At 39.0% G+C, this 27109-nt stretch overlaps 1 protein-coding gene and 1 non-coding gene across 9 annotated transcripts in view; one reads left to right on the forward strand and one right to left on the reverse strand.

The window, feature by feature from the left end:
- Nucleotides 1-7241, reverse strand: part of DMXL1 (Dmx like 1) — a 132642-nt gene extending 125401 nt beyond the window's left edge. For all 8 annotated transcript variants that reach the window (XM_004008689.6, XM_004008690.6, XM_042250329.2 and 5 more), the window contains exon 1: nt 6681-7241. In XM_004008689.6, the coding sequence (XP_004008738.2) occupies nt 6681-6767 (87 nt within the window). In that variant the 5' untranslated portion in view covers nt 6768-7241. The remainder of the gene's footprint in view (nt 1-6680) is intronic.
- Nucleotides 7242-26051: 18810 nt separating this feature from the next.
- Nucleotides 26052-26124, forward strand: TRNAS-GCU (transfer RNA serine (anticodon GCU)). The gene has a single exon. It is a non-coding gene; the product is annotated as a tRNA-Ser (tRNA).
- The last annotated feature ends 985 nt before the right edge of the window (nt 26125-27109 follow it).

Below are 27109 nucleotides of genomic sequence, written 5' to 3' on the forward strand. Positions count from 1 at the left end.
TAAGCCTGTGGGCCCCAACTGCTGAGCCCACACTCTAGAGTGCAAATGCCACAACTACTGAGACTGCGTGCTGCAGCTACTGAAGCCCATGCACCCCACAGCCCATGTCCACAACAGGAGAAGCCACTGCAATGAGAAGCACATGCACTGCAGCTAGAGGGTAGTCCCCACTCGCTGCAACTAGATAAAGCCCACGCACAGCAATGAAGACACAGCACAGGCAAAAGAAACAAACACAAAAACAAGCACACAAAAACAGTATGGAACAGTCCTGAAAAAATTAAAAGCAAAACTACCCTATGTTCCACCAATTCAACTTCTAGGACGATATCCAAAGATGATGAAGTCACTGTAAGAGATACCTGCACTCCCATATTCATTTCAGCCTTGTTCATAAAAGCCAAGATATGGAAACAGCCTTAGTGTCCAACAGTGAATGAATGGATTTTTAAAAATATATTTTATACACATACACAAAAACCAAAGAATATTGTTCAGTCACACACAAAAAAATAAAACCCTGCCACTTGTGATAACCTTGAAGGCGTTACGCTAAGTCAGAGAAAGACAAATACTGTACATATATATTCCACTTATATGTGGAATCTAAAAACATTTTTACTAATAGAAATATTTTACTAACAGAACTGAATGGTGGTTGCCAGGGGCTGTGGGTGGTAAAATGGGAGATGTTGGTCAAAGGATACAAACTTTCAGTCATAAGATGAGTAAGTTCCAGGAATCTAATGTATAGCAGGGTGACTATGGCTAACAATACTATACTGTACAGTTGAAAGTTGCTATTAGAATAAATCTTTAATGTTTTCATCATAAAAATAAAGTGGTTATTATGTGAGGTAAAGGATACATTAACTAATCTCATTGTGGTAAATATTTCATAATATGTATGTATATCAAATCACAACATTGTATACTTTAAATTCACACAATGTTAACACCAATTGTATCTCAATAAGGCTTAGGGGAAAAAAAAGAGAGAGAGCTGATCCTGTACAGATAATCCAAACTGGGTATCATGCAAAAATCACTTGAAATAGACGCATCTTCTTATGGATATTTTAAATAGATTATTAAAATTAATTCAATCACTAGAGTTTATACAACATGACAAGTTAATAAGCATGTAAGTACACCAAACCAAACTGGGAAAACAAACTTTAAAATGGGCTCTGTACCCAAAGTTCATAGCAGCATTATTTACAACAGCCAAGACATGGAAGCAACCTAAGTGTCCATCAACAGATAAACGTATAAAGAAGACGTGGTACATATATACAACAGAATATTTATCATAAAAAGAATAAAATATTGTCATTTGCAGTGACATGAACGGATCTAGAGAATACCACACTAAGTGAAGTCAGGGAGAAAAAAAGACAAATACTGTATGATAGTATTTATATGTGGAATTTTAAAAATTATACAAATCAATCTATACACAAAACAGAAACAGACTCACAGATGAAGAAAACAAACTTAGAGTCACCAAAAGGAAAAGGGAAGGGGGCAAATGATAAATAGGAGGATGGGATTAACAGACATGAACTACTAAACATAAAACAGAAAATCAATAAAGAGACCCTGGTGGCTCAGATGGTAAAGTGTCCGCCCGCAATGCGGGAGACCAGGGTTCAATCCCTGGATTGGGACGATCCCCTGGAAAAGTAAATGGCAACCCACTCCAGTATTCTTGTCTAGAGTATCCCATGGACAGAGGACCCTGATAGGCTACAGCCCATGGGGTCGCAAAGAGCCGGACACGACTGAGCGACTTCACTTTCACAGGGAATAATATTCAATGTCTTATAATAGCCTATAATGGAAAAATAATCATATATATACACATATATAAATCCAGATCACTTCGCTGTAAACCTGAAAGTAACACAATATTGCAAATCAACTATACTTCAATTTTAAAAACTTAATGTATTAATAATTCACACATTAACAAAATAAAAAATAAACAAAATCGGATATGTATGATTTTAAAATAATCCATCTCTACTAATCTACCTGGTTTTAAATATATTATACATAATACTTTAAACCAAAATCTACAGAGTTTCATAGATTTTTAACAAAATAAATGGCTCTAAAAACTTCATTTCAAGTTGCCCTATTATTAAAACAATCATTAAAAGAACAGAACTGGTTTATCAAATAAATTGCCATGCTACCCAAGTTTCAAAAGTAAAATGCATATATTACAATTGATACACTAGCTGCTTCTGTCAAAAGATCCGTAATCAGAATAACTTACTACTAAGCAATGAAAATTAAATTGACAAATGAAAATCCTTTTATTAGGCACATGTAATATTACGATTACTAACTGAGGCTAAACAAGGTGCAAAGAAAAAACTGAGTTCATATGCATGCTATTTAGCATACAACAAACATTATTTTTAAGTTTGGCAGACAACTGTCTCAAATATTCTAAATTTTAAAAATTACCCAAGGTTGCAACAGTCATCATTCTAATATGGAAATCCTGTGATTTCTGTATAGCAGTTAGATTTCCTGTTTTCACTGTTTTATTTTAACCAACCATATCAGGTAAGTATCCCGAAGAATTTCTTCCGGGTGTACTTCCTGGTTAAATGACTTATATTTGGCATATTGTAATTAATATTATTCTCATTAATTAAAACACAACATTAAGATTTCAACTTCCCTGGTGGTTCAGACGGTAAAGCTTCTGTTTGCAATGCTGGAGACTGGGGTTCGATCCCTGGTTCGGGAAGCTCCCCTGGAGAAGGAAATGGCAACCCACTCCAGTACTCTTGCCTGGAAAATCCCATGGACAGAGGAGCCTAGTAGGCTATAGTCCATGGGGTCACAAAGAGTCGGACACGACTGAGCGACTTTACTTTTTTTTTACTTAATAGTACTTAAAATACAATATTTTAAAATAAACCAAATATTTAAAGTCTAATTTGTACCCGTAATGGCCTATGAGTACCACAAAAATCATTCTCTCTCCAGATACATACATTATCAAACTTTTCCCTCCTGTATTCTCTCCATTCACACGCTTCTCCAAAAAAAGAACTTCCTATAAAGGCTTCCCTACAGTGAACAAAAGAAAAATTCAAACTAAAGGATGCTTACTATTACAGAAAGTTGAAGGAGAATGCTAATTCAGCCTCCATTTCTCTACCAACATCCAGATAGCTGCAATAAGTCTTTTGACTTCTAATCTGGGTCCCTTTGGTTGGGAATACTGAGTTGTCCAACACAGAAGAGAGTCTGGAGCTATTGGAAGCATATTCCCTTTCCATTTCAATAAAAACACAATTTCAACACTAAGTACAGATAATCTATTATATATTAAAGCACATATCACTAGCATGCACAGAAATACTAGAAAACCAGATCTAACTGACTATGCCTGTTTTTAACTATGAAAAACAATATTTTCTTTTTCTAAAAACGAAAGTCGTCAACAGATTAGGGCCAGGTGCTCATATACTTTCACTCTAAAGACTGTAGGAAATTAACAAGGAAAAAGGAATGAAGGAAGAAGACACATAAAGAAAGAAAAATTAAAGAATTTTTGCTAATATACCTGAAATTTCTCCTGCTTGTTCATCTAATATTTAGGGTAAAATGCATAATAACTGATATTGAAAAAAATTTTTTTAACTTTAACTGAGGTATTTTATTTGAACTCAAATCTAAATGATTAAAAATACTTCTTAAAACTGCAATTTTTAATTATATAGCAGTAAGATTTCTTTACTAGTATTCATCGATTTAATTAGTATTCAACCTAGGCACTATAAGTTTAGCCTTTATAACAACTGACATTTTTAAGAGTTTTACAGGTACCAAGCAATGAACTTAATAGTTTTTCATGTAACAACCCTATGAATACGCTTTCCTTAGCCTCATTTTACAGATAAGAAAAAAAGAAACTCAAAGAATGTAAAAGAATTTCCCCATGGATATATAACTAACTGTATGGACTAGGTTGGAAATTGAATTCAGATAATGATGCTAGTATTAGGTGACACCAGTACTTCAATCACTGTTCTAGGCACTCACAATGAAACTCTGGAAGACATACATACACAAGGCAAAACAGGTTACTAATATAATGAAAGCGCAAATAAAGTGCTTTGAAGTGTAACAGACAAGGTCACTGCCTACTGGAAGTTTTCCTATTAACAGAAAAGTCAAACTACTTTGATGCCAGTTTAAGTAGCAAAAAAAAGTGTCTCATATATACTATATTGGAAATGTCATATTTTAAAATCTAGAATCCATGAGAAATGGCACTCAATTTTATTTCAATTTAAATCCCGTCAGGCTATATTCAGAAAACAGGATCTCATCTCTTGTAATCTTTTAAAATAAGAACAAATAAGTTATCTGCAAACATGCAAAGAGAAGAATTACAAACATTAAATATGTCTTTAGAGAAGGTATAATTTAACAAGAGAAACAAAATAATTCTTCAGTGGGCCTGTAAGAGGAAGATTTCATGTCCCTCGGTGAAGTAAAACTGGAATTTAGGGAAATATTTTTAGTCTGCACATACCATCTACCATTAATGTTTGTTCTCTTTCTATGAAAAGAAAAAAAAAGCCAAAATCAAAAGAGGTTAAAAACAAAATTCAAGGAGTAAACAAGAGGTTCTACTTTTTAGAAAAAAGGATAATTTCAAGATAGATTAAATTTAAGATGTATATAGTATCCAGAAGACTGAGGGCAAGAAATCTAGTTTATAACGAATCAATTTAATATTAAATAGTCAGGGTAGATTAGCTGCAAAGGAAAAAAGATGATTGTTAATAAACTACCATGAGAATCAGAGAGACCTGGGATCTCTTCATACTAAACAACAATAACGAAATGTTTATTTTCACCTTATTTACTGCACTGATTCCTGAGATCTGAGAGAAATCTACAAGAGGCTTGGCAGGAGGTGATTAAAGCTTGGTCTATGGAAATACACTTTAAAATTCAGTAAACCTGAGCAGCAAGCTACATGATGGCATAGGACATTCTTCTTATCTTTGACACATTAACTCATCTCTCCTTTAAAATAACAAAAGCATTCACCAAAATTTTATAAACACTTTGGCCATCTAGGTGCATAAATAAGTCAGCATACTGTATATACTTTGAAGTTCACAACACTGCTTACATATTAATAGATTCTGAATGCCTTCTCAGATAAGGTTGTTAGAATTTACATTAGAGGAGCATTCATATAACTTTAGGAGATGTCAGAGAACGAAATGTTACCATCCAAAAATCTCCCATTAGAAAAATTTCCTTAGGATGATCTTTATTTTCTGAACAGCAACAGCAGTGTTCATCTGCTGGGAGACTCCCGTGGCCCTCTACCACCCTCAGAGTTCACTCTCTCCTTTGAGCAAGGTTAACATTTAGAATTAGAATCTCTAAAACTCCTAGTGTCAAGTGCAATTTAAGGCATATATGAGTCACTCTACAGGGAAGGAACAGACTATTCAAAAGCAAAGTACTTGGTTGGCACTAAAAGCGAATTCAGGTACTAAATGACTACACCATATTAAATAATGATTACGGGTTCTTTTCTATTATTTATTGACTGACAAATATGACAAAAAGTAGTCAAAAGTGGATAAAAAGAATTAAGTAACAATCAAAATTAAGTAACAATCACAACTCTTAAGAGATAGCTTAATAACTATTCAAGTTGTAGCAAAAATCATGAGCCCTATAATTATATTTAGATATAGACTATTATGTACAATACTAACCTAAAGCTTGGAATCATTATAATAACCACAAAAAATTCTTTAAAAAATTACAGTTAAGGAAGAAAATGTCAATATTCTGGTAAGAAGCAAAAGTTTGGGGCCCTCCTTTCATTACCTGGGGAAGACAAAAGAAAAACACGACACTTCCATTTAAACTTTAACATGGAACTACCACAAATGAAAGAGGAGTTTTACTGAAAAACAGTAATGTAATTTTTGGTAATTAATACGAACAATCTAAAATAAAACTCTCCCAGGACCTCTACACTCAAATACGGAGTGCAAGGATGGCAGGAGTGAACCATTAACAAAAATAGTTTTCTCTTTCCAAAGTTATTCCCAGTGAACTTAAAGAAAACTAAATGAAAAGCACTGTTTTCACTATACTTTTACTACGAGTTAGTTGTTGACAGCAAACAATTAGTAATTGTTTTAACTTTTTTTTTTTAAGACACCCACTCTTTTTAACTACAAAAACTTGACCTTAACTCAGAAGAAGAAATGAAACTAATCCCAGCTATTCCTAAACTTAACAAGAGCCTATGGACTTGGGCAATAAAAAGCCCCCCCACACATTACCACATTACACAGCAACGACATTGTTAAACCACTCCAACCCAAAGATGTCAGATTAAAGCTTGAAAAAATCCTACAAAACATTCTAGCTTCCGAGTGTAGTCTCTGTAAACATTAAGTAGCTCAATGACCCAAGTGCTGTTGCCGCCTCCGTTCTCAAAGGCCAGGTCTGCCGACCCTAAAGAGTGGGGACCTCCCCCTGGGACGTGGGGGACCCCCGCAAGGGCGACGAGGTTTTCTGGGCCTCCGCCCGCTGCTCTGGGCCGAGACCGGCTGACTCAGGGGCGCGGACTCGGCTCGGGCGACTAGGGAGCCTCCCCCACTCACCGTGAAGCGCTGGTCGCCGACGCTGCCCACCGAGAAGCAGTGATCGCCGGGATTCACGGCCCCGGTCAGCACCTGGTGCAGGTTCATGTCTGCGCCTCAGTCCAGCAACGGACGTCGTGTCCGGCTCATGCCCGGGGTCAGCGGTCGCTTCCCTCCCTCTTTCCTTCACGGGCGGCGGCCGTTCTGCAGCGACAGGCGCCAGAAGCCGGAGCCGCTCAGCTGCGGCCCGCAGCTCATCCCGAGCCCTGGCCTGTGAGGCCCGGAGGGGGCGGGCCAGCGAGCAGGCGGAGCGCCGCGCTCGTCCGCGCACCTGTCACAGTCCACGCGGGCCCAGGTGAAGCTCTGGGTCGACCCAGCGGCCGCGACCCCCGGCCGACTCACCGGCCAGGAGGGCCACGCCGTCCGCAACACTTCCCTGAGGTCTGGGTGGCTGGCCCGGACCGAGCCCAAGTGTCGCAAGCAGCACGCACTCGCCCTCCCCACCTGACCTGGCCTTGCAAGCCCCGGTGCCCGCCACCCCCAATGGCCTCGGCGGCTCCCTACGCGTCGCTAGGTCCCTTTGGCCGAAATATCGCGAGATTCTCGGGGCGAAAAGGAATACTGCGGTAAAGGATTCACTTTTTTACCACCGCTGACAGAACAGCAAGAGGAAAACGCCTCTTCGAGGGAGATGTTGGCCAATCCCGAGCTCAAGCCCTCCTAAGGCTCCACCCACTGCTGAGGATAAACCAATGTCTTAAAGGTTTGTGAGGGACGCTGTGCTTTGAATGTTCAACGTCAGGAGCCTAGTGAAAACGTAAAGAGCCTTGCATAAGGTTAAGGGCTGTCAAATTATGCTTTAGGTTAGGGCTTATTCTGACTGTTGGACCAGAAAGCTTAAAAGGGAGAAGTACATTATAAACATACTTGCGGTGTCCTCAGTCCTGGTAGAGACTACAAGTCCCAACAAACACCGCTCCTCTGGGCGGCCCGCGAATACTACTGAATGGGAACCCTGCGGCTTCTCCGACCCGCACTGTAGTTAACTCCGGCCGGACGCGCGTTTCCGTTTCGCTAAAAAGGAAAATAAACCCTTAACAAGTGCTAAAATGAGATGTTTTCACCAAAGTTCAACTTAACATTCGTTTTTAAGTTGTGGTAATAATACTGCACCAGCCCTGCGTTTAGCTGGTGTTTCGGAAAAATCTAAGAATTCCAAAGTGATTAGTGTCATAATCCCAACTGTGAGATTCAACTCAATGTGTTTTGACACAAGTTTTGTATTGATAAACATCTGTTTTTGTCTCCGCCCATGTACCGTAAGCCTCTTAAGAGACAAGCTGTCGTGTATCCCAGAGTCCAGTGCAAAGTGTACGATCTAGGTGCTCAGTAAAGGGTAAAAGAGTGAATGTAAATAAGAACTTCCCAGTAAAAAAAAGAGGTCACCTGATGCGAAGAACTGACCCATTGAAAAACACCCTGATGCTGGGAAAGATTGAAGGCGGGACGAGAAGGGGACGACAGAGGATGAGATGGTTGGATGGCATCACCGAGTCCATGAACATGAGTTTCAGTAAGCTCAAGAGTTGGTGATAGACAGGGAAGGCTGAAATGCTGCAGTCCAGGGGGTCTCAAAGAGTGGGACGCGATTAAGCGACTAAACTGAACTGAAACCGATTTTTATTTTTATACCCTTTTCTGGTGGTAAAAACAAACAAAAAACTCTTCACACTAATAGTTGGATGAGAAGAGTACTGGTAATTTTATTATTATTATTATTATTTTGCTTTCCCTAAGTTTTTTGCAAAATACATATACTTTGTTTTGCAATTTTAAAAGTTTACTTTAAAAGTAAGTTTAAGAAAAAAATCTTTAAAAAGTAGATATATGTATTTATATAATGATACACTTTGCCATAGGGCAGAAACTAATGCAACATTGTAAATCAACTATAATAAAAAATATTTTTAACAAAAGTCTAAAAGAGCCATTTCCTTTTTTTAAATTTGAAAGATGTAAATGAATTCCATTATTTATCCTAGTCACCTCATAAAAATAAGGGATTTTAAATTTAAATTGTCTTAAAAATACTATTTTATTGAGGTATAACATTTTGTTTTTTAATTATTAATTCAGATTTTATTTAAAATGCCTTTAAGTTAATCTTATATTTTAGATCTTAAATCAAGAATTTTATCTGTTTCATATAAATTCTGTATCTAGCCCAAAGTTTAACATGTTTACTTGCTCTATTCTGCCTATCTTCTGGTTTTAAAAGGCATACTTTAAAAAGTATGCTTGGGGCTGGTGCATGGGGATAACCCAGAGAGATGTTGTGGGGAGGGAGGTGGGAGGGGGGTTCATGTTTGGGAACGCATGTAAGAATTAAAGATTTTAAAATTTAAAAAATAAAAAACTAAAAAAAAAATAAAGAGGAACCCATTCTGTTTATAAAAAAAATAAAAAAATAAAAAGTATGTAATAAAGATTAAAAGAATGAGAGAAAGTAAGGGACCTAGTAGTTAGGAAATCTGAGATCTACTCTTGATCTCTCATTTGCTGTATGACCATGGAAAATGTCTCATTAACTTTAAGACCATTTTCCTCATCTCTAAAATTAGCAAGTTTAACTTGTTTATCAACGATTTTTTGCTTGGCATTTTTATTCCTGATAAACATCTGTTGGTTTTTATTAAATTCCTTCATCCTAGGAATAGATGGAATTTGACTCCTGCCCTAATTACTATTTAGACAAGTAACTTAATCTCTCTGTGCTTTACTTTCCTTATCTGTAAAGTGGGGATATTAATAGACCTTCTTCATAGGATTATCATGAGGATTAAATGAGCACAGTGTTTAGCACATAGGCAGAATTTAATAGATGTCAGGAGGAGAAGAGGATGACAGAGGATGAGATGGCTGAATGGCATCACCGAGTCGATGGACATGAGTTTGGGTGAACTCCGAGAGTTGGTGATGGACAGGGAGGCCTGGCATGCTGCAATTCATGGGGTCGCAAAGAGTCGGACACGACTGAGAGACTGAACTGAACTGAACTGATTCTTAATATTTTTTAAACTTTTGACTATTTGAAAGCCTTTATTGATTTTGACACAATACTGTTTGATGTTTTGGTATTTTGGCCATGAGGCTTCTTAGTTCCCCAACTGGGGATCAAACTCATGCCCTGCACTGGAAGGCTAAGTCTTTCCCCCACGGGGAAGTCCCTATCATTATTATTACTATTATTAAATAAACCTAACCTTTTGACCTATTTTTTCTAAAGTGTCCCATATAGTGTCAAACCTCAGTCCAAATCAAATTTTTCAGTGATATCTGAAATCCCATAAATGTTCTGAAGCCATCTTGGCCTATATCCAAACCTATGGGACTATAGTACAACAACTAATGAAAAGTGAGGGTAATCCTTTGCCTCTTATTCAGAAAAAAACTGCCCATTAAACACCCTATCTTTGATGTACAGCAGATGAACTGTTTCAGGTAACAGGTTCAGTAACAGGTAACTGAAACAGGTAAATCCTTGGACTGTATCTATTCATTCCACTACAACTAAGACCTACTGTCTGGTTTTATACAGCCCTTGAACTGAGCATGTTTTTTACATTTTCTAATGGTTGAAAAAAATTAATAGAATAAATATATTTTTGATGCATACAATTATATGAAATTCCTATGTCCATAAGTAAAATGTTATTGAAACACAGCAATGCATAGGCACTGAGGTATGGTCTATGCCTGCTTTCCCACTACAACTGCAGAGTTGAATAGTTTCAACAGAGATCATATTATCCTGCAAAGCAAAACATTTACTATTTGGGCTCTTAGAGAGAAAGTTTGCCAATCCCTAACATATAGGAAGGTTCCTCTACTGCTCAATGATCTCCAAAATAGCTTTTGCTGTGCAGAATGGTTGTTGTACTGAATGATAACTCAGCTTAATTAGTAAAACATTTCCTGTTGAGGATTACACAAGCATCTTTAAATCCTTTGGTGAAGGAAATGGCAACCCACTCCAGTATTCTTGCCTGGAAAATTCCATGGACAGAGGAGTCTGGGGTATAGTCCATGGAGTGACAGAAGAGTTGGATACAACGGAGCAGCACGCACACACATTGTATCACTGAGTCTCAAGTATTTATCATAGCACAGAGTAGATACCACTAATAGTTGAACGCAAGAATGAATATGGAAGAATCTGACTTACATACATGTATGCTGCTGCTGCTGCTAAGTCGCTTCAGTCATGTCCGACTCTGTGCGACCCCCGAGACGGCAGCCCACCAGGCTCCCCAGTCCCTGGGATTCTCCCAGGCAAGAACACTGGAGTGGGTTGCCATTGCCTTCTCCAATGCATGAAAGTGAAAAGTGAAAGGGAAGTCGCTCAGTCGTGTCCGACTCTTAGCGACCCCATGGACTGCAGCCTACCAGGCTCCTCCATCCATGGGATTTTCCAGGCAACAGTACTGGAGCGGAATGCCATTGCCTTCTCCGTACATACATGTATAAAGAGTCCCTAAAGAACTACCTTGGAAAATTGTCCATAGGCAAGCTCTTTGCTTTCAAACTGCTCCTCTTTACAGATCACCCAGTAATGTCACTCACCTCCCTTAACAAAGCTCTATTCAACCCAAAATCCAGTCCTAACTTCTTATGCAACTTGAGTGTAACTCTGACCTTGTGACAAAATTAGTTAGATAAGGAAATGGAAGAATGGAAGACATGAAGGTAAATTATATATGCCTGCCTTTCATCCTCCCTTCTCTTACCCCTTCTGCCACCAGGGAAGCCCTTACCCCTTCTGCCCAGACGCCACAAATCCACCTCCTAACAAGAAGTCCAGGTGAATTCTTGAATCCAATTATTTCCTGAACTGTAATTGACTTTTCTCATTCTGTCCTTTGAATACTCAAAGGCTGTGTACCTTTATTTATTTATTTTTCCCTTTAGTTCTTTTCATCCCTTTTCCCCCCTGTAATTTCTTTAGTTTTTTTTTTTTCTCCAGCTTTATTTCTAAGAAACAAAAGAGGAAGGATGGCTCTGAAAAAGGAAGTATTTCTTTAAATAAAATTCTGCATATTTTGCCTTATTGCTAGCAGCAGAAACTCTTAGAAAACCAAAGTACTGTGGTTTCGAGGACTGGCAGGCCAAAGAGAAGTCTATGCTCTCTTCAGTTCTAGTCTTAAAGGGAAAGGAGGACTTCTATCAGACTTGAGTGGTGACAGTGCAAAGAAAAGCAAACAGGCTAAACTCTGAGATTCTTGTGGGAGAAGGAAAGGAGCATATAGGAAGTCAGCTCAGATGGAGAAGTAATCATGCCTCTCTCTCACCAGCTTATTTACTGAAATTCCCTTCACTCCCCTCCTCTCTGCCACCCTCATCCTCAGTTCAATTCAGTCACTCAGTGGTGTCCAACTCTCTGCGACCCTATGGACTGCAGCACACCAGCTTCTCTGTCCATCACCAACTCCCAAAGCTTGCTCAGACTCATGGCCATCAAGTCAGTGATGCCATCCAACCATCTCATCCTCTGTCATCCCCTTCTCCTCCTGCCTTCAGTCTTTCCCAGCATCCTAAACTCATCGATATAAATCCTTTTTCTCCTAGGACCTGTGCCATGGGAGCCAACAAGAAGGGCTTCTATCCCATAGTTGACACCCAGTAGATAAAGGAGGTTAAACAGAGAAAAAAGTCCCTAATTCTATAAGAAAGACTCAATCAAGGGGAATTTGTTGCTGGAATTGCATATAAACATTTTTATATCATCATAAAATTCTCAAAAATAATAGACTGTCCCAGAAAACTGCCTGGGCTGCCAGCAGCAACCTTGCTATAAAAAAATCCATCAGGAACATTACAGGTTAAATAGATAGTTGAACAATGCTACAGGACCCTAGCCATCATCTATAATACTGTTATTATAGAAAAATTAATTCCAATACTTCTAAAATTTGAAGAAAGCCATTAAATACTACTGGCTACTGGCTCACCCTCACTTGCTCAACTGGAGGGTTTTCTACCTATAAATAATTAAAGGGCAATTATGTATAAAAGCTACTGTTTATTAAATACCCATTCTATACTGTAGTGAGGACGGCCTGGCAACCCTCTCCAGTATTCTTGCCTGGAGAATCCCCATGGACTAAGGAGCCTCGCAAGCTACAGTCCATGGGGTCATGAAGAGTCAGACATGGCTGACCAACTAAGCTCAGCACAGAAAATTCTATAACAGGCATTCTATCTCATTTCAATCTCAAGGATGCTGTAAGGGTTAATATCTCTGTTTTACAAATGAAGAATCCTGAACTCAAATTAAATAACTTGCCCAAGGTCATATTAGATTTAGGTCATATTGCCATCCAAAGATTTGAACTCAGATCTCTTAGGCTACAAAGGCCTTCTAAGTGTTCTCCAAAGCTCCCTGAAGCCCAGAGAGAATTCAGTCAGGGTCTGCTATTCCTTAGCTGACAAGGTGAGAAGAGACAGGACTTTTTAAAGTTTGGGTCTTCAGTGAGCCTTGGTAGAAAGAACCATCTTCCCTGAATAGTTTTCTCCTCCCCTTCTTCAAGATGGAAGGAAAGCTTACCTCCCTACCTTGACCCAGCACCCAGACTATAAAGGCCAGCTTTTGTTGAAAGGCAAAATATACAGGTCCAACTAGAAAACTCCTTGATACACAGCCAGTTTCAGATATTCACTCGGTGAAAAGGAAATACTTCTAGGAATGTTTTGGAACTAGCAGTAAGTCATGTATATCAGGTCACGGCTCTTCTAACACCTATTGGAGTTTTCATTAGCAGGGAAGCAGAAGTCAAGAGATGTAATTTTGAAAGGGAAAGAAAGCATGAGGAAGACAGCAGCAGGCAGTTTTGTTTAGCCAGAAGCAACTTGAAAGCATTCGATGCTGGGACAGAATGAAGTAGAGGGACTATTCTATTCAGAATCCCAGAAAGTTATTCTATGAGTATTGATAAGTTGACTCTAAATTTTTTATGGGAGGCAAAATACTCAGAATAGCCAGAACAAAACCGAAAGAGAAAAACAAAGTTGAAGGACTAATGCTATCTGATTTCAAGACTTACTATAAAGCTGCAGTAATCAAGACAGTGTGGTTTTGGGAAAAGAACAGACAAATAGATCTGTGGAACAGAATAGAGAATGCAGAAACAGGCTCTGATCTATATTCAACTGACATTTGACAAAGAAGCAGAGGCAATAATGGAGCAAAGATGGTACTGGAAAAAATGGACAACTATGTGCAAAAAATTTGATGTAGACACAGACCTTCTACCCTTAACAAAGTCTAACTCAAAATGGATCCCAGACCCAAAATGTCTAACATAAACTATAAAACTCCTAGGAAATATCACAGGAGAAACCTGACCTTTGGTTTGATGGCTACTTCTAAGATATAATACCAAAGGCATGATTCATGAAAGAAATAGTGGATAAGCTGAATTTCAGTAAAATAAAAAACTTCTGGTCTGTGAGAGACGTTGCCAAGAGAATAAGAAGACCACAAATCACAGACTGGGAAAAAATATTTGCAAAAGATATTTTGGATAAAGGATTGTTATCCAAAATAACACAAAGATCTCTTAAAACTCAACAATAGGAAAACAAACAGCCTGATTGAAAAATGGGCCAAAGATCTTAACAGACACATCACCAAAGAAGATATACAGATGTCAGATAAGCATATAAAAAGATGCTCCATATCATATGTCATGAGAGAATGCAAAACAATAATGAGATATTACTATATATCTATTAGGATGGCCAAAATCTGAAACATTGGTGACACTAAATGCCAGAGAGGATGGAGAGCAACAGGAACACTCTTTCATTGCTCATGAGAGTTAAAATGATACAGTCACATTGGAAGACACTTTGGCAGTTTCTTACAAAACTGAATATACTCGTACCATACGATCCAGCAGTCATGCCCCTCAGAGTTTATCAAAAGGACCTGAAAACTATCTCCTCACAAAAACTTGCACACAAATGTTTGTAGCAGCTTTACTTACACTTTCCAAGATTACAAGTAAACACTGTCTGTCAGTAAGTTAATGGGTCAGGCGGTAAAGCGTCTGCCTGCAGTCTGGGAGACCCGGGTTCGATCCCTGGGTTGGGAAAACCCCTGGAGAAGGAAATGGCAACCCACTCCAGTACTCTAACCTGGAAAATTCCATGGACTGAGAGGCTCCTCAGAGCCTGGTAGGCTATAGTCCATGGGGTCGCAAAGAGTCGGACATGACTGAGTGACTTCACTTCACTTCACATCAAGACTATGGAATATCATTCAGTACTACTAAGAGATGAGCTGTTAAACCGTGATGAGTCACGGAGGAACCTTAAAGGCATATTATTAAGTTAAAGAAGTAAACCTAAAAAGGCTACATACTGTATGATTCCAACTTTGTGACATTCTCAAAGAAGCAAAATTATGTAGACACTAAAGAGATGAGTCATTGCCAGAGAGTGGTGGTGGGGGATGACTAGGTGGAGCAGCAGGGCTTTGTAAAATAGTGTTGAAAATACTGTATATGATACTACCAAAATGGATACATGTCATTCATCTGTCTAAACCATGAACTTGGTGACTATGATATGTCAGTGTAGGTCCATCAGTTGTAACAAATGTACTGCTCTAGTTAGGAGCGTTGATAATGAGGAGTCTACTCATGTGTAAAGGCAGGAGTTTCTGGGAAATCTCTGCTTCTTCCTCTTTATTTTGTGGTGAACCTAAAATGTCTCTAAAAAAAAAAAAAAGTCTTAAAAAAAGAAAGAGGAATGATGACTTGGTAAATCAAAGCTTACCACTTGCCCCTAGCCAAAATGGTAAGACGAGATAGAGAGCTAGATTAATGAACAGAAAATTTGGGAATGTTTCTCAACCATGCAAAGGGATAATTACAAAAGACTTTTATATTCAGAAAGCAAAGAAAAGAGAAGGTGTGTGCAGGAAGTGGGGAGGCGCTACCCAATTAGATTATAAACAAAGCTTATCAGGGACCGTGCTTGCTTTCTTTCATATATGTTTAATGGAATAACTGGTAAGGCAGAACACAAAATTTTCCAACAACAGAAACTGCCAGCCTCTTTTCTGCCTAGGACAACATTACAAATGCCCTTGAAGCAACATAGGTGAGAGTCACTTGAGTGGCTCCTTTAATTATGCCACATAAACTGAGGTTGCTGCTAAGTCGCTTCAGTCGTGTCTGACTCTGTGCGACCCCATAGGCGGCAGCCCACCAGGCTCTGCCATCCCTGGGATTCTCCAGGCAAGAACACTGGAGTGGGTTGCCATTTCTTTCTCCATAAACTGAGGTTACTTCTGCATAAAGATGGACAAGTGCAGCTGAGTCACACACAGTCTACCAATATCTAACTAAGCAACACTCTATAAATAATATACACATTTGTATATTTATGGTATATTAAAAAATATATGTATTTTACCAGCAGAATTTTGTCAGTAACAACCACACTAGGAAAGAAACAGATAAAGCAGGAACAGTTAGAGCCAATGCACAAGTAGAAGGTTCTGCTGAAGCTTACTATTGGTCTACTTGTATTTCCCAGAAGCAATGCTTGAAAGCCAAGGACAAATCATTAGAATTCCCATCAGTTCAGTCAGTTCAGTTCAGTTGCTCAGTCATGTCCAACTCTTTGCGACCCCATGAATCGCAGTACGCCAAGCCTCCCTGTCCATCACCAACTCCCGGAATTCCCAAACTCATGTCCATTGAGTCGGTGATGCCATCCAACCATCTCATCCTCTGTCATCCCCTTCTCCTCCTGCCTGCAATCCCTCCCAGCATCAGAGTCTTTCCCAATGAGTCAACTCTTCGCATGAGGTGACCAAAGTATTGGAGTTTCAGCTTTAGCATCATTCCTTCCAAAGAACACCCAGGACTGATCTCCTTTAGAATGGACTGGTTGGATCTCCTTGCAGTCCAAGGGACTCTCAAGAGTCTTCTCCAACACCGCAGTTCAAAAGCATCAATTCTTCAGCTCTCAGCTTTCTTCACGGTCCAATTTTCACATCCGTACATGACCACCGGAAAAACCATAGCCTTGATTAGACAGAACTTTGTTGACAAAGTAATATCTCTGCTTTTGAATATGCTATCTAGGTTGGTCATAACTTTCTTCCAAAGAGTAAGTGTCTTTTAATTTCATGGCTGCAAGCACCATCTGCAGTGATTTTGGAGCCCCCCCCCCAAAAAAAGTCTGACACTGTTTCCACTGTTTCCCCTGTTTCCCATCTATTTCCCATGAAGTGATGGGACCAGATGCGATGATCTTTGTTTTCTGAATGTTGAGCTTTAAGCCAGCTTTTTCACTCTCCTCTTTCACTTTCATCAAGAGGCTTTTTAGTTCCTCTTCACTCTCTGCCAGAAGGGTGGTGTCATCTGCATATCTGAGGTTATTGATATTTCTCCCGGCAATCTTGATTCCAGTTTGTGCTTCTTCCAGTCCAGCATTTCTCATGATGTACTCTGCATAGAAGTTAAATAAGCAGGGTGACAATATATAGCCTTGACGTACTCCTTTTCCTATTTGGAACCAGTCTGTTGTTCCATGTCCAGTTCTAACTGTTGCTTTCTGACCTGCATATAGATTTCTCAAGAGGCAGGTCAGGTGGCCTGGTATTCCCATCTCTTTCAGAATTTTCCACATAGATAATCCCAAATGTAGGGAGAAGTGAACTGAGTATATCCTTATTTTTCTACTCTTCTACCTAGGGAAGTAGAAATAGCTGCTGTATAGGGAGGGATGAGAAGAGAAATAAACAACCACAACCTGGACTGTCTCTCACTGGTCAATGCTTAGGCTTCAGGCCCCTACACTGAGTTGAGGAAAAGGCAGTGGTAGTCCCCATGAAAATTCGATTATGAACCTGGCAAGTATCAGAGAGTATATTAAAAGGAGAGTAAGTAAATCTGCAAAATTTCACCAGAGTACTTGTTCTTAACCACTAAACTCTACTGCCTCATTTTAGGTTTTCTGGCCATGGTAATTGACTCAGGGATGGACCCTGGGTCAATCAGAATCCTTCTCTGCAACCAGCAGGAAATGCTTACATTTTTGAAAGAAAGGACCATCATCCCTGAACATAGATGATGTCTCAGTGTTTTAGAAGAGAATGAAGAGAGAAAAGTAAATTTCATTTTTGTGTAAGAGTAAGAGGATATCACAATGTTTCTTGAACCCTTGGTCCAGTCCTGTGTGATGCCTTTCCTACCCAATTATGTGAAGCCACAATAACTAATTGTTCAGTCACTCAGTCTTGTCCAAATCTTTGCAACCCCATGGACTGCAGCACACCAGGCTTTCTGGTCCTTCACCATCTCCCAGAGTTTGCTCAAACTCGTGTCCATTGAGCCAGTGATGCCATCCAGCCATCTCACCCTCTGTGATCCCCTTCTCCTCTTGACTTCAATCTTTCCCAGCATCAGATTCTTTTCTAATGAATTGGCTCTTTGTATCAGGAGGCAAAGGTATTGGAGCTTCAGCTTCAGCATCAGTCCTTCCAATGTATATTCAGGGTTGATTTCCTTTAGTATTGACTGGTTTGATCTCCTTTCAGTCCAGGGGACTCTCAAGAGTCTCCTCCAGGACCACAGTTCAAAAGTATCAATTCTTCAGCGCTCAACCATTTGTATTGTCCAGTTCTTGCATCCATATATGACTACTGGAAAAACCATAGCTTTGACTATACAGACCTTTGTAGGCAAAGTAATGTCTCTGCTTTTTAACATGCTGTCTAGGTTTGTCATAGCTTTTCTTCCAAGGAGCAAGCATCTTTTAATTTAATGGTTACAGTCACTGTCCACAGTGATTTTGGAGCCCAAGAACATGGTGGTTTATATTCTGTCCAGCATGAGAATTTCACTTTTCTTGAATCATTGTGAAATATTAGCATGTCAAGTAACAGAGGGAAGAGCAATAGATATAGGAGAAAGGCAATAATACCGTTCCTAAAGTGTGCTTTGTATAGAACTTCACATAACTGGTTCAATTGCTGTTGGTAAGATTTTTAAAAATGAAAATATGGACACCATGTAGAAAACTAGTTTACAGAAAAACATATACTAGAGCTCTGAGAAAGTAAAAACTAGAGTTGAGGAGTGGATAAATGTTATTCTGATTTTACTTGCTGATTTTTCCTTTCCATATAGCAGCAGAAAGAAAAAGAGAACCCTGTTAAGAGGGAAATTCAGCAAGCAGCTTTCTTTAAAAGTCCTTTTCTCTGCTAATATTGCTAGAAATTCAAATGGTCACAATTTCCCTGTGTTCTATAAGAACATTGCCATTTACTCAGAGGCTTTTAATTATAGTTCCTGGATCAAAAGCATCCATAGAGAGAGGGCTCCAGGTTGTAAATAGTGCTTCAATTAAAGCACATCTGTCTGAACCAATGATGGATTTTTAGTAAACAGGACTTTTTGCTTTCTAAACCTTAAGAGGTAGAGGTAGGTAAAAGAAATACCTTTTTGTTATACATGGAAAATTCACTTTAACTGTATTTATTTCTGAAAAAATAATCTCATCCTCAAGTTTGTGTTCTTCAAAAATGAAATTAAAAAATTATAGGATGATATTTTTACCTGTTTCTAACTTTCTCTTGTTGATAATGTTGTATGGTGTCTAACCTGGTACATTTGTTTGCTTAATGTTCTTCCTAGAAAGTTTTTATCCTGAAAAAGAAGGGGATACAATTTTGAAAGTTTTTCATAAAAGGTTAGGAATGGAGACAGGCTGCTCATTAACAGTATTAGGTAACTGGCATTTTACTAATGTAGTGAAAAATAAGGAGAATATGGTAGGACAGGCCATTTTGGGTAGGTAAGGCTAAGACTGACTCAGTGTTTAAATTTGAAGTAATCATAGGACATCCATAGTAGAAGATACTTAGAGAAATGGGGCTGGAGCTCAGGAATTATTACATAGTAATACAAAACCAAGAAACAGTCATTTAAAGTATCCAGAGTTGACCCTCAGGAAGAAAGGTGGTTTCTAAGGCGAGAAGGTGAAGAAACCAAGCACTAAAGAACTAATAACTAAAGCTTAGTGCCTACCCCATAGTAGTAATAAGAGTCAATTCCTCTAATGTAGTCAGGCGAATGGGAGAGGCACCAAGGAAACATAGCAGGGTCTTTGAAAAGCATGTTACTTTAAAAAAAAAAAAAAGTATGCCTCTCAAAGTGTAAAAATAATTAAAGTCCAATAAGAGAGTGTTGAATTTAGGATTTTAGGTGGTGGTGGTAGTGCTTTAGTTGCTAAGTTGTATCCGCCAGGCTCCTCTGTCCATGGGATTTCCATGGACAAGAATACTGGAGTGGGTTGCCACTTCCTTCTCCAAAGATTCTTCCCAACCCAGGGATCAAACCTGAGTCTCCCGAGTCTCCTGCATTGGCAGGTAGATTCTTTACTGCTGAGTCACCAGGGAAGCCAAGGGTTTTAGGAGATCCTTCTAAATGCACAAAAAGGAGATAAAGAGGAATTAACTGACAGCCATATCCATAAATTGTCTTTGCTTTTGTACTTATTCAGTGTCCTTTTCTCAAGGTGGATACTGAAAGGAAAGCTGTTAAGAAAATTACAAGGTTCTAAAGAGTTAGTCCACCATGAGAGACTCAAATGGGCTTCCCAGGTGGTGCTAGTGGTAAGAACCTGCCTGCCAATGCAGGAGACATGAGATTCAGTTTTGATCCCCCATGTCGGGAAGATCCTCTGGAGGAGGGCATGGCAAACCACTCCAGTATTCTTGCCTGGAGAATCCCATGGACAGAGGACCCTGGTGGGCTACAGTCTATAGCGTCGTGCAGAGTTGGACACCACTGAAGTGACTTAGCACGCACAAGGGACTCCAGTCCTCCAGCTAAGCCTTGAATTTGACTTGAACACTGAGAGCTCTTGAATAGATGAAGACAGTATCTTTTTTTTTTCTTGCCTTTATTCCTTTTTCTTTTGTCTTTCCTTCCTCATCTACTTCTTTTTAAAATCTTTTTAAATTTCCCCAGTATCTAGAAGGCTCTGATAGGGAAAGGTGCTGGCTGGAGAATTCTTAGACTACAGTAGCTAAGAGGGCAATGGTTTCCTAGGCATCAATCAGAGAACAAGTTCTTTCTAGCACTGGCTCTGGTCCACTGTCCTGAAGAGTCTAATTAGTTTGCTTTTCTGACCTTGATTGCTACCTTTAAAAGAGACCTTAAAGCCTGATGAGTCTCCTAAGCTTGCCAAGCCCAGCTGCCTCAGTCTAATCAGCAGTCTTACCCTGCCCAGTCCTCTTGCTCTCTGACCACACTGCTTAGCTAACCCCATTTGGATCACACGCGATAGCCTATGCCTCCTTTGGAAACTAGCATCTAAGAACTAGCTTCTTACAAAATGGAAAGAAAGACTGTAAATGGAATGAAAGACTGTAAAGGTTCTTGACAGAATAAAAAACCAAGGATATAGGGAATCCAGGGTGGAGGTGTTGGACTTGTCAATGGTGAGTGTAGAGACCTTTGGTTAGAAAAGATACAGATGGGGCAAGAAAGGTTCAACTTGAGTGTCTTCATCTTTTCTGCAAAATAGGATGCAAATCCTTTTCAAAGAGGAAGTGTGAATTTTATTGTATGAGAGTTGTATTTCAATAAAGTTATTTTAAAAAGAAGTGCACATAAGAGATGGGGTAGGATTAGAAAACTATTGAGCTTTAACAGTTATATTCATATTAATGTGGCAATTCCTGGTTATGGATCCTTTTAATGATGTTTCTTAAATACACAGAACAGTTGCAATTGTCTCTATGTTCCTCTCTTCCTTTCTCATTGAAATATTGAACTGTGCCAAAGATTTCCACAGAATCTTTTTAACTTTCTGGCAGTCATTCCAGGGGAGGAACAAATGGAACATAATCATATGTTTCCTAATCCACAAATGTAAATGTGACAGATACATTAAATATTTTAATACATAAATAATATTTATACAGTCTGTTTTAGGCTATACACAACAGACTATTCAGCCAGTGGTGGCTTACATAATGAAGACACTGAAGTGTGTCATACAATAAAAAATGGTTCCAGGATGGTACAGCAGATAAATGGGGGATTTCTCCTGATAGACACACGTTAACTATAACAGTTTCAGATTTTTCCTCACCAGAAAACATACAGGAAAGCAGGAAGGATGGGGAAGGAAAGAGACTTTCTCGTCACTTTCAACTTTCCTTTTACCAGGGAGGACTATCTTCCTGGGAAGTTAACAAGCAAATTTCCTATTGTATCTCCATGACCCAAACTGGGTCACATCGCAAACACCTAGCTTCAAGGGAGGCTGGAGAAGTGAGTGAATAACTGGCTTTCTAGCCTCGGAGAGAGAAGGACAACAAAGGAGGGAAGTGGAAATGGCTTTTATGTAGGCTACCAAATGCTCTGCTACATTATTCACCGGGGGAAAAGCATAATACAACCAAACAATATCTGCTTGAGCAACTTCCAGTATGAGGAGATTTCATTTAAACTGATAAAACTCAAAAGCTGAGGATGAAAACTGGAGGAAATTTGCATGCTTGAAAAGCGAACAAAACTTCAGAAACCAAAACATGAGCATATGAAATATGCTATGAAAATAAAACTGATTAAGATAGCTTTGTGTTTTGGATTCCAGTCAGTTTGGGAGGACTACAGGTTTCTTGTAGAACAGCTAACTTTTCATGGAATGGATATTTACCTAGGGAACAAAAGCCTGGATGCTTCTATATCAAATAAGTGAGCCAAGAGTGTTTCTAATAACTGCTCCTAATTATGATAATTATTTTTCTTTTCATTCAGTTTTGCATTGGTCACATTTGGCATCTCTATACTTCTCAATGAGTTTTAAGTAAAACATGGCAGATCCTAAGTATGGTACTAGAAGATGAACAAAAGTGCTGATATTTGGAAAAATGTAACCTATTTTTAAGATCTGGGACCCTTACAAAAGTAAAACGCTTAGAAAAAACAAAACAACTATTTTTTGTTCAGACTGACCATGTCATATGTTGTGAAAGAGTAGTACTAACTAGTAACTTCTCAACTCAGAAGAATATTCATTGTACTGTGGATAAGGGCCTGCCGTATCAGTAAACAAAGGATATTATGACCACAGAGCCATCAGCCAGTGCAGCTGCCCCGACTGTGCACCGTGAGGGGATTCAGGATGGAGAAAAACAGAATACTGGCCCTAATCAAGATGCATATAGAGGGAACAATTTCAGTAAGCCAAGACTCTTTTATCTTCCCATTTATAGAAAAGTATGAAATTCATTAACTTGAGATGTCTGGTTTTCTTTAATTAGCAGTATGCTTTTCATGTTCCAACTACCAGTTTTGCTTTGCTTTCAAAACTTCCTATGTACCTGACTCCATCCTTGCTTCTTTGTAACCATTCTTCAAATCTATCTGAGATCTTGACTTCCAGGCTTAAGTCCTCAGTATGTCAGCCAAATAAATATAATTTTAGACTTTTAGATTGTTCAATATTTTTCAGGTGACAGTAACTTTTTATTATACAAACTGAGACAAGGAACCACACTGGCTTCTCAGTGTTATTATTAAATGAAGAAATTGCTCATACATTTTAGCTTTAACAAATTTGACTACATTGATCCTTAGATTTTTATTTTTGAAGAAGGAAATACAGAGCTGATTAAAAAGAGTGTCCTATTCACTATTATGGGAGTCTATAGTATACAAAAAATGAAGTTATTTAGACATTCAAAACTCAGGCTTCAATTTCTGTCTTTTACAGTGTATCACAGCTGACTCCTTCTAAGGATAAATAGGAAAAATTATTACCAAATTCTGTTTATAATTAATACTATTCTTTCCAAAGATTGTACACAAAACACATTTAAGAGGAAAAAAAATTCACAAAGAAGAGTCTATGGGGGTCTACTCAGAACCCTAGAGTTGGTATTAAAGATTATTTTAAGCTAAAGACGTTGGAGATTCAACAGATGTAGAAAGAACCTGCTTTGGATCTTCCTTTATTAAAAGCAGAAATTTGGGGGAAATGAGGTTGCCATAAATTCCCTCTTCTGGCAGTTTTTACTCCCAGGAAGGAAGCCAGGAGTGATTCTATCATAAATCCCCTCTCTGGAGAAATTTATAACCATGAAGAGGAAAAGCAAGAAGAGGTGGCAAAAATACACAGAAGAACTATACAAAAAAGATCTTCATGACTCAGATAATCACGATGGTGTGATCACTCATCTAGAGCCAGACATCCTGGAATGTGAAGTCAAGTGGGCCTTAGAAAGCATCACTATGAACAAAGCTAGTGGAGGTGATGGAATTCCAGTTGAGCTGTTTCAAATCCTGAAAGATGATGCTGTGAAAGTGCTGCACTCAATATGCCAGGAAATTTGGAAAACTCAGCAGTGGCCACATGACTGGAAAAGATCAGTTTTCATTCCAATCCCAAAGAAAGGCAATGCCAAAGAATGCTCAGACTACCGCACAATTGCACTCATCTCACATGCTAGTAAAGTAATGCTCAAAATTCTCCAAGCCAGGCTTCAGCAATACATGAACCGTGAACTTCCAGATGTTCAAGCTGGTTTTAGAAAAGGCAGAGGAACCAGAGATCAAATTGCCAATATCTGCTGGATCATGGAAAAAAGCAAGAGAGTTTCAGAAAAACATCTATTTCTGCTTTATTGACTATGCCAAAGCCTTTGACTGTGTGGATCACAATAAACTGTGGAAAATTCTGAGACAGATGGGAATACCAGACCACCTAACCTGCCTCTTGAGAAATCTGTATGCAGGTCAGGAAGCAACAGTTAGAACTTGACATGGAACAACAGACTGGTTCCAAGTGGGAAAAGAAGTACTTCAAGGCTATATATTGTCACCCTGCTTATTTAACTTCTATGCAGAGTACATCATGAGAAACGCTGGACTGGAAGAAACACAAGCTGGAATCAAGATTGCCAGGAGAAATATCAATAACCTCAGATATGCAGATGACACCACCCTTCTGGCAGAAAGTGAAGAGGAACTAAAAAGCCTCTTGATGAAAGTGAAAGAGGAGAGTGAAAAAGTTGGCTTAAAGCTCAACATTCAGAAAACGAAGATCATGGCATCTGGTCCCATCACTTCATGGGAAATAGATGGGAAACAGTGTCAGACTTTATTTTTGGCGGCTCCAAAATCACTGCAGATGGTGCTTGCAGCCATGAAATTAAAAGACACTTACTCTTTGGAAGAAAGTTATGACCAACCTAGATAGCATATTCAAAAGCAGAGATATTACTTTGCTGACTAAGGTCCATCTAGTCAAGGCTATGGTTTTTCCAGTTATGTATGGATGTGAGAGTTGGACTGTGAAGAAGGCTGAGCACAAAAGAATTGATGCGTTTGAACTGTGGTGTTGGAGAAGACTTTTGAGAGTCCCTTGGACTGCAAGGAGATCCAACCAGTCCATTCTGAAGGAGATCAGCCCTGGGATTTCTTTGGAAGGAATGATGCTGAAGCTGAAACTCCAGTACTTTGGCCACCTCATGCGAAGAATTGACTCATTGGAAAAGACCCTGATGCTGGGAGGGATTGGGGGCAGGAGGAGAAGGGGATGACAGAGGATGAGATGGCTGGATGACATCACTGACTCGATGGACGTGAGTCTGAGTGAACTCCAGGAGCTGGTGATGGACAGGGAGGCCTGGCGTGCTGCGATTCATGGGGTCGCAAAGAGTCGGACTTGACTGAGCGATTGAACTGAACTGAACTGAACTGAACCTTCTTAGACAAACACTATCACAAACTTTTGATCGCTTATCTCTTCTTTGTTTTCCTAAAACCCATTTGCCTCTCTTAAATAAACTTAAAATTCTTCCTATGGAAGTCTTTTCTCCTCGCTTCTTTTCTCTTACTGAGTCAGGTATATAAACCTCTAACTTTAACCATTTAATAAGCTGGCTATTTTTTCTGTTAGTAGCTTCTTTTATGCATACAAATAAACTGTATACATAAAACTGCATGCAAATAAATCTGCTTTTTGTCACTTTAATCTGTAGGCCCCCAATTAGTACACAGAAGAGGGTAGAGGAAAAGTTTATTCCCTACCCAACAAATCTTCCAGTTTTCACAAATAATGCTATTGGCATTTTTGATGGGACAGTGTTTTGTTGCATGGAACTGTCCCATAATTTCAGGACATTAAGTGTTCTCGGCCTCTGTTAACAGTATTCACACACACCACTCCTTCCCATCTCATGACATGTCAACCAAACATACCCTGCACATATCCTGAAAAGGATTGTCAGATATCAAAACTTTTCAGAATACTTTTTATATAGGTATGTTCCAAATATTATATGGGATATAAGCTTCCCCGGTGGCTCAGATGGTAAAGCGTCTGCTTGCTGTGCAGGAGACCCGGGTTCGATCCCTGGGTTGGGAAGATCCTCTGGAGAAGGAAATGGCAACCCACTCCAGTACTCTTGCCTGGAAAATTCCATGGACTGAGGAGCCTGGTGGGCTATAGTCCATGGTGTTGCAAAGAGTCGGACACGACTGAGCGACTTCACCTTCACACATACTAAAAGTAACTTATTCTTTGTCTGAAATTCAAATTTAACTGGGCTTCCTCTACTGTTTAATAGACTTTCTTCTTCTAGAGTAATTTTAGGTACACAGTAAAATTAGGGAAAATAGTACAGATTTCCCATATTCACTCATACACTACACATACAAAGCCTCTCCCATTACTATTGTCTCCAACTAGAAAGTTACATTTCTTACAACTAATGTACCTCCATTGATACATGATTATTACCTCAAGAGCATAGCTTACATTACCATTCACTCTTGGTGTTGTACATTTAATGGGCTTGGGCAAATGTATAATTCCATGGGCTGACTAGTTCAATATCTTACAGAGTAGTTTCATTGCCATAAAACTCCTCTATTCTCCAGCTCCCTGTATTTTTAAACTCTAGATCTGATGATCCTAATCCAAATGATCCCTAAAGAGAAGGTACCATGACTCTTTCCTTTCAGAAAGACCCTTGCCACCTTGCCTAACATCCAAGAGTTCAAAATATTGCAATCATTCATTCATTCAACAAATATTGATTTGTAACATTTTAAAGTGTTTGTTTCCTAGGTTTCTTAAGCTTCATCAGATACCATAAAAAAAAAAAAATAAATGAGACAAAATCCCTAATATCCAAGGGCTGTCAAATAATGGCTCCCTCACATTACCTAAACAACCTGTGGATACCACAAAGCTGAATTTATTGTTTACTGCAGCAAGAAAGAATGATGCCACAAAAATGTTTAAATGGTGTCTCTGTGAAAGAAGGGCAAAGTTGGGGTATTTACTGAGATTTTGAACTTTGGTTCAAGCCAGGTCTTTTAACTCTAGGCGGGGAGGATTGTGTTGAT

Source organism: Ovis aries, chromosome 5, assembly GCF_016772045.2.
Source record: "Ovis aries strain OAR_USU_Benz2616 breed Rambouillet chromosome 5, ARS-UI_Ramb_v3.0, whole genome shotgun sequence".
NCBI lineage: Eukaryota > Metazoa > Chordata > Mammalia > Artiodactyla > Bovidae > Ovis > Ovis aries.